This window comes from Neoarius graeffei, chromosome 26 (genome assembly GCF_027579695.1).
Source record: "Neoarius graeffei isolate fNeoGra1 chromosome 26, fNeoGra1.pri, whole genome shotgun sequence".
NCBI lineage: Eukaryota > Metazoa > Chordata > Actinopteri > Siluriformes > Ariidae > Neoarius > Neoarius graeffei.
This window is the reverse complement of record NC_083594.1, coordinates 21,489,869-21,506,612: the sequence shown is the minus strand read 5'-3', so window position 1 is coordinate 21,506,612 and position 16,744 is coordinate 21,489,869. Positions and strand designations below refer to the sequence as shown.

Genomic DNA, 16,744 nt, shown 5'->3' with positions numbered 1-16,744 from the left:
CTATATTTTGGTTTCTTTTATAATCGTCTAAAAATATCTACATTATATGACAAAATAGCAGGCAAGTCCAGCACACTGTTCGTAATAAAACAACTAGAGGATTGTATGTGACAGCTTGAGCTTTTCCAACTATGTCTGCCATAAGGTTTAAACCCTATTGTTTAAAAAAAATTAAAAAAAAGGACGCATCTATGGTTTTTTGTAAACAAATTACATTCTCTTTAGGACATAAATAAGTTAAAGTAGTTAGAGTCATTGAAGCAGAAACAAGGCAACATGCCAACAAAGATAAACTCTGTATATATTTATATATTTATGTATATTATATATAGTATTTTTATGAAATGCTATTTTCCATAGGTTCTTCTTTTTCCAACAGGTGCAAAATCTACTTGTGCAAGTCGAGCCCTGCAACCTCGATACACAATTTATTCATTAACCAAATAAATCTATACAGTTAAGTACATGCCACACACGATACTCAGAGATCAGTGAATCAGAGTCTTAAAAGTTGCAGCCCACGGCACTTCCCACCAAATCAAATCCAAGAATTTAAATCAAATCGTTTTCAAAATAAAAACTCGGGTAATGTACATTCATGCAGGAGAAGCAGTTAGAGTAGTTGAATTCGATTTAAATAATTCTCACTGTGGTCCATTGTGTTCTCAGGAAAAAGGAGTGGTCCGTTTCTGTTTTTCAAGTCGATCCAGAAAACGTTCCAATTAAAATCTCGATCTCCTAAAAGCATCAGCGGAGAAGAAGAAGGAAAAAAACGCTTTGGACCACACATTCAGTTAGCCACACATTTGTGTGTGTCGGCTATATATCGTGTATCGTCCTGTGTGAGGATTTTATTCGATTTTCCCAGGCGATCAGGGCTAGAGAGAAGTCTCCAGACTATGAAGGGGGCTCCCGGGACTGGACGAGGCAGCAGATTTACTTGTGTCGGTGGTGAGGTTTATGCCGCTGTCGATGGCATTGTTGTTCTTGTTGGGAGATGATGGCTGGCTTGAATTCTTCCTGGCCGCCTCGTCATCTATGTCAGTGTCGTCTATGAGTGGAATGTGGGGTGTCGAGTCCTCTATTCTAAACTCAGGATGGGTCATGAAGTTGTGGATGGACGTTCGAGAGTCAGGTTTTTCCAGGCCTTCATAGAGCGAGCTACGGAATGCGTTCACCACGCGGATCTGTGGAAGGACAGAAATCGAAAAAAAATGAGACCCCTTTTCATGGTGAGAAATTATATACAGGGAAGATAAGAATGAGAGAAGGCCACAGGAACCACCATAATCCGCAGCTTCAAAACCCAGAAAGGCATTCCCAAATTCACTACTCTATCGTGCACTGAGACATTGTTGCACCACGTTTGAAAAATCAATTCAAACGATAGCTCTAATTAAAGGGTAAAAAGAACTGTAAGAAAAAAATTATTTAAAAAAGCCAGAAGAAAAAAAAGCAGTATTCCTTTCTTTGCACAGCACAGAATACGGTATACAGTGAGATCCGGTTTGTTGTATACCTAGAGACAATTTCTGTTAATTTCCAAAGGAAAAAAAAACATGCAGCTTTTTTTTGTGGTAAAACAAGGTAAGAGGAAAAGATAAGATTTCAGACCCAGGATGAGTTTATAAGAAACACATCAAATGAGTTGACACAAGCACAGGATACGGAGAGATGGCTGAGATGAGAAAATATGCCAACAAGTTCTATGCTTCATGAAGCATAGAGTCACAATACAATGGCAATACACCAAGCTCAGTACAACACAATGAAAACATGCAGCTCAGGACAACACTATGTGAAGACACTTCAAACGAACACAGGCGCGCACACACACGCGCGCACACACACACAGATAGACAGACACACACACTGCACACTGAATAAAAAAAGACAGGAACAGACGGCAGTCTGTTCTCTTGACAACGCCATGCGTTTTTGTGTAAACACTCAAGTATAGGCCACAAAGTTCTTGGTCATGTTTGCTAAGACAAACTGTCTTGTTTCTAGATGTGACTGTAGCTATGCATAAATGTAATATCATAGTATACGCGATAAACTTATTGACCTAAAATAATCAGATCTTGATAGTATATATTAGGGATGTACCATCTGGCTAATTTGAATATCTGCAAGAGTTAATGAACAGATGATGTTCCATTAACTGCTTGAAGAGGGGAAAAATGGCTGACTATGTGACATTATCAAGTATCAGTTTTCCACTGCAATGTGGCGCAAGTGAACAGTAATTTTAATAAATACCTGCATCCTTCTGGTTTCAGTTAAAACTTTGTCAAAGGTATAACCGCCTCAGAGTTTAGGAGTGGAGCTTTTGATGAAAAAATGCATTATATTCCATTACAGGCATTCAGCAGACGCTCTTATCCAGAGCAACCTGGGGTTAGATGCCTTGCTTAAGGGCACTTCAGCCATTCCTGCTGGTCCAGAGAATCAAACCAGTGACCTTTTGGTACCAAAGCTGCTTCTCCAACCATTAGGCCATGACTTCCCTGTGAGCTCACAGACACCCATGATTGACTAGCGTCACTGTGATTGAAAGGGGTGAGAAAGTATGCCACCCCTCTCATCCTGTGGCTCCCTGCCAGAGATGAATATTAATTTTATATTAATCAGCTATTTGCACGTTATAGTTACTAAATCAGTGAATAAAATGTAATTGAGCAATCCACATGAGAGCAGTGGCCAGTAATAAAATGCATCTTGGAGCATTTTCAATACATTCGGAAATGTTATACTGGGTTTTTTCATGTGTACACAATTTGTGTCCATTGAAGGTGGAGTTGTACTAAATATTAGTAGTAATATGCAGTGGTGCTTGAAAGTTTGTGAACCCTTTAGAATGTTCTATATTCTGCATAAATATGACCTAAAACATCATCAGATTTTCACACAAGTCCTAAAAGTAGATAAAGAGAACCCAGTTAAACAAATGAGACAAAAATATTATACTTGATCATTTATTTATTGAGGAAAATGATCCAGTATTACCGTACATATCTGAGTGGCAAAAGTATGTGAACCTTTGCTTTCAGTATCTGGTGTGACCCCCTTGTGCAGCAATAACTGCAACTAAATGTTTCCGGTAACTGTTGATCAGTCCTGCACACCAGCCTGGAGGAATTTTAGCCCATTCCTCCATACAGAACAGCTTCAACTCTGGGATGTTGGTGGGTTTCCTCACATGAACTGCTCGCTTCAGGTCCTTCCACAACATTTCCATTGGATTAAGGTCAGGACTTTGACTTGGCCATTCCAAAACATTAACTTTATTCTTCTTTAACCATTCTTTGGTAGAACGACTTGTGTGCTTAGGGTAGTTGTCTTGCTGCATGGCCCACCTTCTCTTGAGATTCAGTTCATGGACAGATGTCCTGACATTTTCCTTTAGAATTTGCTGGTATAATTCAGAATTCATTGTTCCATCAATGATGGCAAGCCGTCCTGGCCCAGATGCAGCAAAACAGGCCCAAACCATGATACTACCACAACCATGTTTCACAGATGGGATGAGGTTCTTATGCTGGAATGCAGTGTTTTCCTTTCTCCAAACACAACGCTTCTCATTTAAACCAAAAAGTTCTATTTTGGTCTCATCTGTCCACAAAACATTTTTCCAATAGCCTTCTGACTTGTCCACGTGATCTTTAGTAAACTGCAGATGAGCAGCAATGTTCTTTTTGGAGAGCAGTGGCTTTCTCCTTGCAACCCTGCCATGCACACCATTGTTATTCAGTGTTCTCCTGATGGTGGACTCGTGAACATTAACATTAGCCAATGCGAGAGAGGCCTTCAGTTGCTTAGAAGTTACCCTGGGGTCCTTTGTGACCTCGCCGACTATTACACGCCTTGCTCTTGGAGTGATCTTTGTTGGTCGACCACTCCTGGGGAGGGTAACAGTGGTCTTGAATTTCAGCCATTTGTACACAATCTGTCTGACTGTGGATTGGTGGAGTCCAAACTCTTTAGAGATGGTTTTGTAACCTTTTCCAGCCTAATAGGCATCAACAATGCTTTTTCTGAGGTCCTCAGAAATCTCCTTTGTTCATGCCATGATACACTTCCACAAACGTGTTGTGAAGATCAGACTTTGATAGTCTGGTGTTTTCAATCAACGGGATGACAATCAGGTGTGAGTGGGCACCCTGTTGTATTTAAAGAACAGTCTTTAAATAAAACAGGGTGCCCACTCACACTTGATTGTCATCCCGTTGATTGAAAACACCTGACTCTAATTTCACCTTCAAATTAACTGCTAATCCTAGAGGTTCACATACTTTTGCCACTCACAGATATATCATATTGGATCATTTTCCTCAATACATAAATGACTAAGTATAATATTTTTGTCTCATTTGTTTAACTGGGTTCTCTTTATCCACTTTTAGGACTTGTGTGAAAAGCTGATGTTGTTTTAGGTCATATTTATGCAGAAATATAGAAAATTCTAAAGGGTTCACAAACTTTCAAGCACCACTCTATGATGTCTCTTTTATCCTCCAAACCTGATACCTGACTGCCTGCTCCTACACACAATTGCTCACAAATGGCTTTTCTTTTTCATATTGTTCTGAATTAATGTAGAGGTCGAGCATAGCAAAGACTTGAAGACCGATTTCAGTATTCCAATACTTGTGCCTCAAATGTTTAACTGGGTATTCACATATCTGTGCACATCTCCGATATATATCTGTTTTACAAATTTTTGATAAACAAAATCAATAAACAACTGGAGATTATAGTTACATATTTACATACTACATATATTATTCCCCTATCTAGGTGTTGTCTGTAATATAATATTTGCCTGTCTTCTCTGTGATAAATCTTGCATCCATTTGACCATAAACTGAAGCCTTTTTTGGGTGTATTTAGAGTCCAAAGCATAAATTTCAGTAGCATGGTACTTAATATTGCTCCAAACGTGAGGTGATATTGCACAAGTAAAATTGAACTTAAAGATCAGAATCGCATGTTTATGGCTCCTGCATAACTGTGGCCTTTAGTCTGTACAGGTCATAATGCTACGTGTTTCCATACCATCCTAAAGTGCCACTATCTGTCTGATGTCTGATGAAATGAGTCATTATCATTACAGCTACAGATATAAATCCTCACTTTTCTATGACACATTCAATGAAGTATGCTATAAAAATATGGATATATAAAATAAAATCACGTGATCATGTGTGGTATAGATATTGGGGTTAATTTGTTCATTCCATATTTATTTATTTCATAGCTATCTGGCTGTGAAAGTTTTACTGCAGAGGACATGCAAATTTTATATGATACATACCACACTGAGAAACTAATACCATCTGAAAAAGGAAAACGGTAGGCTACTTATGTAACTGTTGTTCTACAACTAAGTGGAGGACCATTAGGGTGGTTTCAGTGCAGAATTAATATCATTCTCCTGTGTGTTCAGTTCCAAGTTGAGTACTAATAGCAAAGTCATAGTACCACTAGCAAGGCTACCGGCTCTTTCTACTGGTTCACTGAGTTCAGCCCTATGGTTTCCACAGCAGCCATTATGTATGCTCATAAACCAGTCTTAAGAGCTCTCTGCACTCTTAGAGATCGAGTTGTAGTAACTGAAAGGATATCGGTCTGTCCATGTGAGGCACCTTCACCAAGCTCTGCTTTTCTCTGTGCTGTTGTATTGCCACTAACAACTCACACATTCGGTCCATGGCCTCCGTCAGCTCCTCTACTCTGAGTTTTAATGCAGTTAGGTCAATTGTTCTGTCTACTCTATGGGGTCAAGCAGTTTAACCCTTTGTTGGTTGCTGTTCTTCCATTGTTCAGACCACAGAGGAGTTCACAGACAATCAGTGGTGCTGACCTCTTCTGCTCTCTGAACCGGCCTGATCCATCCTGGTGCCCTATGTCTGGCTGGAGTCTCATCACATTGCTCCTGTGGAGGACGGCCCCATATGGACAGTTGAAATTTGCACTTGGAAGATGGTTCAGGACACTTACAGTAATGCATTTATGGCTAAGGACTACAATTGACTTGCTAACTTTAGGACTGCAGTTGTCATGAACAGTTTTGCACTCAAGTCTCCATCAATGAACAGTTTATAACTTCAGCAAAACAGGTTTCATGTTAAAACTATAATGAATTTCCTGGTTACACAGTTATACTTTTTGACTCTATAAGACACAGTTAGAGAAGTGAATTATTTATAATCACATTATCTGTTATCACCCAGATGAGGCTGGGTTCCCTTTTAAGTCTGGTTCCTCTCGAGGTTTCTTCCTCATGTCATCTGAGGGAGTTTTTCCTTGCCACCGTCGCCACAGGCTTGCTCATTGGGGATAAATCAGGGATAAAATTAGCTCATGTTTAAAGTCTATAATTTTCTGTAAAGCTGCTTTGCAACAATGTCTGTTGTTAAAAGCGCTATACAAATAAACTTGACTTGACTTCACCTGCCATTTTCAAAGGCACTGCAGTTACAATGGACGCTAAACTCCTTGCTCTACATCCCTTCCTTCCCTTCCTGATTCTTGCATCACAACTGGCATAATGTATTATGTCTCTGAGTGAATCCACATCAGTCCTAAATTTACTGTTACCCATGTACTGTACATGCCAACGCATTCAATATTTTACAAGGATGCTTGAGCGCTTCTTAGTAGTTTGATTGTGCATCTTGGCAAAATGAGTATGGGAAAGAGGACAAGCGTGTTGTAATGGGTGCCTTTTAAATGTTAAGGTCACAGGATTTTGAATTTGCTATTAGTACTTGGCTAGGAGACGCAGAAACTCCAGTCATTCTGGAAGAAAACTGCCCTGGTGGGCCCAAACATAAGGAACTGAGTTTATCCAACAAACACTGCACTGGACTTAATCTTAAACATCCTACAAAATTATAATAAGATGTAGTGCATATTCTTCTATTAACCTATTACTCAGTGCGAAAGAAAAATTGCTGTTAACAAACTATCCAATTTGACCCTAATTTGACTCTCCTTACTTTCTTTCAGATAATACGGAAAACTAGCAATGGGCAATAATAAAGCCAACACACAGAAAAAAATATGAGAAAACGAATCACAGCGATGGAAAATCGGCCTAAGGTTCAGCAAGACGTGACAGTGTGAAGCCACGAGACAGAATGGGCCTCGTCAGGCTCAGATTTACACACAGACTAGACAAGACAAGACTATGATGAAGACCCAACACTTTCTTCACACGTCTTCATAGCTGTGCAGAAAAAAAACAGTCACAATAATAATAATAATAACTTAATCACAAAACACTCTTGAAACATATCTAGCTGAGGATATTGTTGGCTTATACTTGAATGTTTACGCAGCCTGGTGAGTTTGTTTTTTGCGGGAGGTTATTAGTTCACATCAATTTAGCAACGGACAGCGGGTGGGGGACTCACAACCTGAAATTCACTCCGTAGGCTGCACCCTCACTCCAAGGCGATTAGCACTCTGAGGGAGACAAACACATATTGGACATTGAGACAAGAACTCCTCTGAGGAAGGGGTGGGTAAAGTGATTCATTCATATACAGTTACAAGAAAGCAAGCAAAGAACATCAGAAAATAGCAGAAAGAAGCAGAAAAGATGGTCAAAGATGCCCTCTCATGATATGAGTAAATACACTCTTAATAGTAGAAATGACTGAAAATCTGTCCTTTAATTGCAGCAAATTTGGGAATCACATCATCTATGGTACATAATATCATTAAAAGATTCAGAGAATCTGGAGAAATCTCTGTATGCAAGAGACAAGGCTAAAAATTGACATTGGATGCCTGTGATCTTCAAGCCCTCAGGCGACACTGCATTAAAAGCAGATACATGTCTGTAGTGGAAATCACTGTATGGGCTCAGGAACACTTCAGAAAACCATCATCTGATGGTGAAAAAAGTTCATTACTGCATCCACAAATGCAAGTTAAAACCAAATATAAACAATATCCAGAAACACCGCCACCTTCTCTGGGCCCAAGCTCGTTTACTATGGACTGAGACAAAGCAGAAAACTGTCCTGTGGTCTGATGAATGGCGAAAGAGGAGAGGGACCATCTGGCTTGTTATTAGCGCACAGTTCAAAAGCCAGCATCTGTGATGGTATGACGGTGCATTAGTGCACATGGCATGGGCAACTTGCACATCTGGGAAGGCATCATTAATGTTGAATGATATATACAGGTTTTGGAGCAACATGCTGCCATCTAGATGACATCTTTTTCAGGGAAGGCCTTCCTTCTTTCAGCAAGATAATGTCAAACCGCTTTCTGCACATATTACAACTGCATGGCTCCGTAGTAAGAGAGTCCAGGTGCTAAACTGGTGTGCCTGCAGTCCAGACCTGTCTCCCATTTAAAACATTTGGCGCATTATGAAGTTCAAAATACGACAAAGGAGACCCCAAACTGTTGAGCAACTGAAATTGTATATCAGGCAAGAATGGGGCAACATTTGTCTTTCAAAACTACAGCAATTGGTCTCCTCAGTTCCCAAACGTTTACAGAGTATTATTAAAAGTAGAGGTGACGCAACACAGTGGTAAACATGCCCTGTCCAAATTTTTTGAAACGTGTTGCTGACATCAAATTCAAAATGAGCATATATTTTTCAAAAAATAATAAAATTTCTCAGTTTCAACATTTGATATGCTGTCTTTGTACTATTTTCAATGAAACATAGGGTTTCTATGATTTACAAATCATCACATTCTGTTTTTACTTACATTTTACACAGCGTCCAACTTTTTTGGAACTAGGATTGTATATCTTTTGGTTATTTTTGCAATTGCTTCTTTATATCTAATAATTTGCTCTTTTCTTCAATGTTTATTTGAAATTTTATTTAGTTAAATGTGTATTTTATTGAATATTGTTTAGTCCGTGCACTTGTCTGGTCTGTTTCTGTTAAACACCATGCACAGCAAATTCCTCGTATGTGTAACATACTTGGCGAAATAAAGAGAGTCTGAATCTGATTGTCTTGGATTAACGCTGTTATATTTTTTTACATTCAGATAAAGGCTCCCAGATTTTAACTCAATATTCAGATACTCAGTGCACGGATACTGTTAATCTAGTATCTAGTGCAGAAACATAACAGGATATTAAAGGGCTGTTTTCCCTTTCCCACCACCAGAACATATGTAATTTATTAAATGCACTGATCCAAAAGTGTGTGTCTACCACAAATAGCTGTTTGCTCTTCATCAGTTATAAAAATGAATATAATCTTTCAGAATTCTTTATTAATGTAAGGCAAATAAAATTCTATTATAAGAGACAATAACACATCAGCCATAACACATACTATACTATATCATGATGACAATGAGTATAGTATCTATTAGCATAGAATGGTACTTATTGCTGGTACTTGTGCTTCACCATTTTTGAAAAATGAAGCAAATGGTGTTTCTAAATGGGATATTCAGATAAATTTGAATAGAATACTGAATTACAATTAATGGTGTGAACTGTAATATTAGTGGACTTTTGGACACTGGTGTGTATTGTTGTTGTTGTTGTTGTTTTACTGATTATATAGACATGAGTGTTTTACTGGGAAATATGCCACTAGTATTTTTCATACAAACTACATCTGGGACATTGAGTAACATATTTTCCAATATCCTCACTCATGAGGAAATTGAGGAACTGTTTTGATAAATCTGGATACTTTTTGTTTGTGAATGTGTCTATATAATAAAAAGAAAATCACATGTTGGCTTGAAAATATGAAGTTCATCTTCTTGTGTTGAAAAACTCTTATTTTTCATATGAAATACATCCTGGACCTGAGTAACATATTTTCCAATATTTCACACCAATGATGTCACTCCCACTGTTTTCCCGCTGACTTGACGCACGTTGTCAAAATGGCGAACCAGTTCAAAATTAAAATTATTTTGATTAACTTGTGTATTTTTTATGGCTGTATCTATATAATGAAAAGAACATCACATGAAGGTAGGAAGATATGAAGTTTATCTTCTTGTGTTGAAAAATATTTCACTTGCTCACTACGCTCACTCGTAAAATATGTTCACCACTTGAAGATAAACTTCATATCTTCGCACCACCATGTAATATCATATTTATATATACACATACATACATACATACATACATACATACATACAAACTACTGCATCTCAAAAAATTGGAATCTTGTGAAAAAGTTCTTTTTTTTGTAATTTAATTCAAAAAGGTAAACTTTCATATATTCTATATTCAGTACATGTACGGTAAAGTGAAATATTTAAAGGCTTTTTTAAAATTTTGATGATTATGGCTTGTAGTTATATAGTTATCTAGCTATAGAAAATCAGAAATCCAGTATCTCAAAATATCAGAGAATTTCTTTTTGAGGTTGGGTGAAACAATATAAATACCATGTATCTCTCAGTCTAGTTCAGTACATGCAACCACAATCATGGGGAAGACTGCTGACTTGACAGTTGTCCAGAAGACAATCATTGACACCTTCCACAAGGAGGGTAAACCACAGAAGGTCATTGCTGAAAAAAGCTGGCTGGAAAAGGTGCACAAGCAACAGGGATGACCGCAGCTTTGAGAGGATTGTCAAGAAAAGTTGATTCAAGAACTTGGGAGAGCTTTACAAGGAGTGAACTGGGGCTGGTGTCAGTGCATCAAGTGCCACCACCACATACTGTACAGACGTCTTCAGGAAAGGGGCTACAACTGTCACATTCCTAATATCAAGCCACTCCTGAACCAGAGACAACATCAGAAGCATCTTACCTGGGTTGAGGAGAGAAAGAACCAGACTGTTGCTCAGTGGTTCAAAGTCCTCTTTTCAGATAAAAGTAAATTTTGCTTTTCATTTGGAAATCAAGGTCCTAGAGTCTGGAGGAAGAGTGGAGAGGCACAGAATCCAAGGTGTTTGAAGTCCAGTGAAGTTTCTGCAGTCTATGATGATTTGGGGTGACATGTCATCTGCTGGTGTTGATCTACTGTGTTTTATCAGGTCCAAAGTCAATGCAGCCATCTACCACATTTTAGAGCACTTCATACTTCCATCTGCTGACAAGCTTTATGGAGATGCCGATTCCCTTTTCCAGCAGGACTGAGCACCTACCCACAGTGCCAAAACTACTACCAAATGGTTTACTGATCATAATATTACTGTGCTTGACTGGCCAGCCAACTTGCCTGACCTGAACCACAGACAGAATCTATGGGTTACTGTCAAGAGAAAGATGAGAAACATCCGACCCAAAAATACAGACGAGCTGAAGGTCGCTATCAAAGCAACCTGGGCTTCAATAACACCTCAGCAGTGTTACAGGCTGATCGCCTCCATGCCACGCCGCGCTGATGCAGTAATTCATGGTAAAGGAGCCCCAACCAAGTATTGAGTGTATAAATGAACATACTTGGACATTTCTGTATTGTAAATCCTTTTAGGATTGAAGTAAGGAAATATTCTAATAATTTGATACACTGGATTTCTGATTTTCATCAGGTATAAGCCATAATCATTAAATTTAAAACAAAAAAAGGCTTGAAATATTTCACTTTATGTGCAATGAATATAGAATATATTAAAGTCTACCTTTGTGAATTAAATTAGTTTTGCACAATATTTATTCTAATTGTTTGAGACACACTAGTAGTTGAACTCATGGTGCCAGTGCAGCTTCTCACACAACTACCATATACATACATACACACACGTGCGCGCACACACATTTTATATAAATATATATATATATATATATATATATATATATATATATATATATATATATATATATATATATATATAAACACTGTACTTGGTTTATTCCATAGCTTTTGTTTTTTATCTAATTTTATCTAATTTAAAATTTCCAGAGGGCATCTGAGACAAGCACACACAGAAAGTAGACACTCACGGCCAGCAGGAACAGCAGCAGTGCTGGTAGGAGAGGAAAGGGCATTGGACAAGGACATGTGACTAGGACTAGAAACATTGGTTACATCCTGATTCTGGCTGGTGGTGGAGGACTGGCGCCTCAGTGCCCCCTGAAAGGAAGTCCCACTCTTGAACGTGTTCACAACCTCGATCTGCAACAAGGGTACAGACAGTACATGCATAAAATAATCTACATTTCAGTATTGATTTCGAGCATGAGGTTTGAAGGCACAAAGTCAGTTTTCACACAAAGTCAGCTTTTTCACAAGTATTGTTAAAGATTTCAAAAGGTTGTCTCAGAAATAGAAATTTAAATGCTTTAAGTAGAGCTGAAGTCCTTTTCTTTAAACTGCAGCTTAAGTGAACAGTGTAATGATGCCAGAAGAATGTGTGTCCAAAGGTGTTCAGTACCTGCCATCTGAAGGAAGCGCTGCTAACATGAAGAATTAGTAAAAGCAAAACCAAATCCACAGGACATATCATGCAAAAGTTCACAAATATTCAATTTCATCAAATGACGTTATTTCTTTTAGTGACTTAAATCTTTGTCTTCTGAGCTTCTTTGTTTCTAAGCAGATATTCTTATACTTTCAGCAGTGTTTGACATTGAAAAACAGGTCCAGCAAAAATATCTAATTGCCAGTTTAAAAAACATTGAATGGAAGCAGAAATCTTTGGAGAAATTTATCCAGAGTTAAGTGTTCAAGTAAAAACCATTTGGAGAAAAATGCTGTAAACTGCAATATACAACTGCAAATCATAAAAAGTTGGGTGAGCATGGAAAATGTAAATAAAAAATGAAAGCAGTGACTGTTAACGTTACTTTGACTTGTATTTCATTGCAGACAGTATGAACCCAAGAGTTCATGTTTTGCTTTGTTTTTCCTGGTCAACTTCATTTCATTTGTTAATGTACATCCATTCCTGCATTTCAGGCCTGCAACACATAAAAAAAAAGTTGGGATGGGGGCAATTTAGGGCTAATAATGAGGTAAAATGGTTAAATAATTATGTGATTTGAAACAGGTGATGTCAACAGGTGACTGTAATTATGATTTGGTACAAAATTAGTATCCAGGAAAGGCTTAGTCTTTGAGGAGCAAAGATGAGCCAAGGATCTCCAGTTTGTCAACAAATGCATGACAACATTATTGAAATGTTTAAAAACAATGTTCCTCAAAGAAACCTATGAAGAGATTTGGTTATTTAACGCTATACGGTGCATAATATCATTAAATGATTCAAGGAATCTGGAGGAATTAGGGTGTGTAAAGGGCAAGGGCGCAAGCACCTTGTGAACACCTGTGATCTCTGGTCCTTCAGACGGCACTGCATCAAGAACCGTCATTCATATATAGCTGATATAACCACATGGGCTTAGGATTACTAATGCCGCTTTTCCACTACAAACGCGGCTGAGTCGGGCTGAGCCGTGCCGGGCTGAGTCGAGCTGAGTGGGGCTGTTGGAGTTGCATTTCGACTACAACCGCGCTGAACCGTGCTGGCTGGAAGTGGGTGGACACATTGGGTGGAGTTAGCGAAAGTGGGTGGACATCACCTGATGTCGTTAAGCAGCGCAAACAGTGACATCAGTGAGCTTTTAAGCGGTAGTCTCACGACCCGAATAGTAAACAATAAACATGGAGGACAAGGAGTCGTTAGTGTTGCTGGTCTTGGTTCTGTGGCTTGTAGTCACCGACAACACCAACAGATACTGGCAAGAGCGTATAGATGAGGCGAGGCGCATAAGGCTTCAGAAATTCTCGTAATTCATAATTCTTCTTCTTCTGGGTTTACGGTGTTTTACAGATCCCAGCGTGCTCGCGGGGCGTGTGTGGGCATGTGAGGACACTCCTCCTCACCAATCAGTGCACAGGGGAGTGTCTGCTCACGCCCCCAGCCTCACTCGGCTCGGTTTGGCTCGCTTCAGCCCCACTCCAAAACGGTGCGAGTTTTAGGGGCTAAGCAGGGCTGAAGCGAGCTGAGTCGTACTGTTCTTTGGTAGTCGAAACGCGAGCCGTGTCGGGCTGAAGTGAGCTGAAGCGAGCTGAAGTGAGCTGAAAAAGGGTAGTGGAAAAGGGCCATAAATGCCAGTTAGAACTTTACTGAGCAAAAGGGAAACCTTATGTTAACTATATCCAGAAGCGCTGCCGATTTCTGAGGCCTCAGAGGTGTCTGGTATGGACCATCAGACAGTGGAAATGTATACTGTGGTCAGACAAATCAGTATTCCAGGTCTTTTTTGGAAGAAATGGATGCCATGTGCTCTGGACCAAAGACAAAAAGGACCCAGACTGTTACAAGCAACAAGTCCAAAAGCCAGGGTCTGTCACGGTATGGGGTTTTGTTAGTGCCCTTGACAAAGGTAACTTACACTTCTGTGATGGCAACATTAATGCAGAAAAGCAGTGGCGTGCACAGACATTTTGGGGGGCAAGTGCTCTGGGGGGAAAAAGGGCACTTTTTTGCGCATGTGGAACACCTTATTATAAAAGTCTGAGATTTAACCCTCCTTTTGTGTTCATAATCATATCAAAGTTTTGGGTATTTTTCTGTAGTTCCATCTTTAAAAAGTCTGATAAAGTCTGAAAGTCTGATCTTCCCGTCACTGACTTGAGTCTCAAGACTGTGTTTATTCACAGATTTCCGTGAGATCATCTTAAAATTTGTAATGAAATATACACACTCAATGGGCTCAACGGAGCTCTCCTTTATTTGCATAACGATGTGCATACTAGCATAACGTGATATTCTTAATCATGTTATAAAAACAGGTCGGAATTGATGGAGAGTGGGGTTGCCTCAATGGTTTAGGCTACATTTAAAATGTTGTTCAGTTTGTTTCTCCATATGGAAAGGGAGCAAATAAGCTGGCAAAGGCTGCCATGTGCAGTTGTTTCTGTATGCGACGGGCTACTTCACGACAAAATAATTACAGCTTGGGCTTAGAGGGCAAACAATACATTTTCACTCAATTCATGTGTTACCTGGCTGGTGGGGCAGGGGAAGAGCTGACTGACTGCCCGATGTGTTGTCTGCGCTACGACAAGGCCGTGGCTTCCAGGACGCTATGCTGCTGCAACCTCACATTGAATGCACTGCACGCTTGTTCACGTGACAGAGCAAGAGAGACAGAGGTCCAGTGTGTGTGCGGAGGGGGCACACATCAGGACATTATTTTCACACATGCTTTTAATGCCGCGGCTTTTCTAAAAGATCATGTCGACATTGGCCTCAGTAAACTGTAAAAAAAAAAAATTCAAAAGGGCACTTTTTTGGACAGAGGGCAGAGGGGCAGGTGCTTGAGCACCACCTCGTGTCTATCTGTGCACGCCACTGCAGAAAAGAGATTTTGGAGCGACATATGCTGCCTTCAAGATGACGTCTTTTCCAGAGATATTTCAACAAGACAATGCAAAACCACATTCTGCACACATTACAAATGCATAGCTGTAGAAGAAAGGAACACCTAAAATAATGGGACAAACTAACACCTGAAACGCTTCATCACTTAGTGTCTTCAGTTCCTAAACATCTTATAAGTGTTGTGAGAAGGAATGACAACATTATAAAGTGTTAAATGCTTTACCATCCCAACTTTTCTTGAAATGTGTTGCAAGAATTAAAATTGAAATATGTTTTTATTTTGAAACAAAAACTACAATTCATGAGATAAAACAATCAATTAATGTGCTGTTGTATTGTTTTGAGTGAAAGACAGGTCAATGATTATTTACAAATCATTGTTTTCAGTTTTATTTTCAATTTCAATATACTGTCCCAACTTTTTCTGATTTGGGGTTATATGTGAATAATGTGAATCTCTCTCTCTCTCTCTCTCTCTCTCTCTCAAACACACACACACACACACACACTGTTCTTTAAAAAAATCTCTGTTACAAAATTACAGTTAATTGAAAAATGCTTCAGTTCTCTATATTAGCTACCATGCTTTAAAGGTGACATACCCCTTTTCAACAAGTTGACACTGTTCCACAGGGTCTTACTGAAATGTCTGTGATATGCTTTGGTCAAAAATACCAAAAAGTTAAAGCACCACAACACTCTTCACACCCTGTCTAAACAGCCCTGTTCAAAATGGCCGATTTGAGAGCCTGTTCCTTGAAATTATAATGAGGCACTGCTCACCCTCCCACCCCCACACCTTGTGCCAGCCAATCAGGTAGCACTTCCCTCATGAATATTCATTTACAAAGGCAGTTCTCAAGCCATGAGTGGAGATACTCAGATGAAGGGGCGGCATAATTCGAATGAGCTCCCTTTGTGACATAGAAAGGTTAACCAAATCTGAACACATCTGAATACATTTTGACAAGAGTGCTATTTATCATGATTATTACAAAAACTATGTGTGTATATAAACTAGACTTTTTCCCCTTGAAGGACACTGATTTTCCCTTTTCTATATCTCACTATAGTCCTCTGCATCTTAACAAATTAAAGAGAAAAAAGACTAACTAGCTACCAAGCTACTACTGACTTCAATGGTGCTACCTACTGTATTTGTTCTCTTCTGTCTCTCTACCAGGATCAATACATATTTATATAACTAGTTGTGGCAGTGGAGGCGTGGTCAAGCATTAGCATTGTGGAAGGAGAGGAGGCAGGTAGACCGAGCAAGTAACATGTGATGAGTCTCACCTGTGTCGGATTGCCAGCAGTTTGTTTGTCCTTTGTGTGTTTGCAGAGAGAAGCCGGTAACCAGAGAGAAAGAGAGCTGAACAGCCCAGCACTTGTGTGTGTGTGTGTGTGTGTGTGTGTGTGTGTGTGTGTGTGTGTGTGTGTGTG

At 39.2% G+C, this 16,744-nt stretch overlaps 1 protein-coding gene across 5 annotated transcripts in view; it reads right to left on the bottom strand.

Annotated features, from left to right (window-relative positions):
* Positions 1–222: 222 nt before the first annotated feature.
* atp2b2 (ATPase plasma membrane Ca2+ transporting 2) overlaps positions 223–16,744 on the bottom strand; it is a 467,634-nt gene continuing 451,112 nt past the window's right edge. For 2 of the 5 annotated variants that reach the window (XM_060910547.1, XM_060910548.1), the window contains one exon: positions 223–1,187. In XM_060910547.1, coding sequence (XP_060766530.1) covers positions 879–1,187 — 309 coding nt within the window. In that variant the 3' untranslated portion in view covers positions 223–878. Of the gene's footprint in view, positions 1,188–7,421; positions 7,474–12,000; positions 12,088–16,744 lie in introns of all 5 variants that reach the window. The other 3 variants (XM_060910549.1, XM_060910550.1, XM_060910551.1) reach the window with 3 other exon arrangements.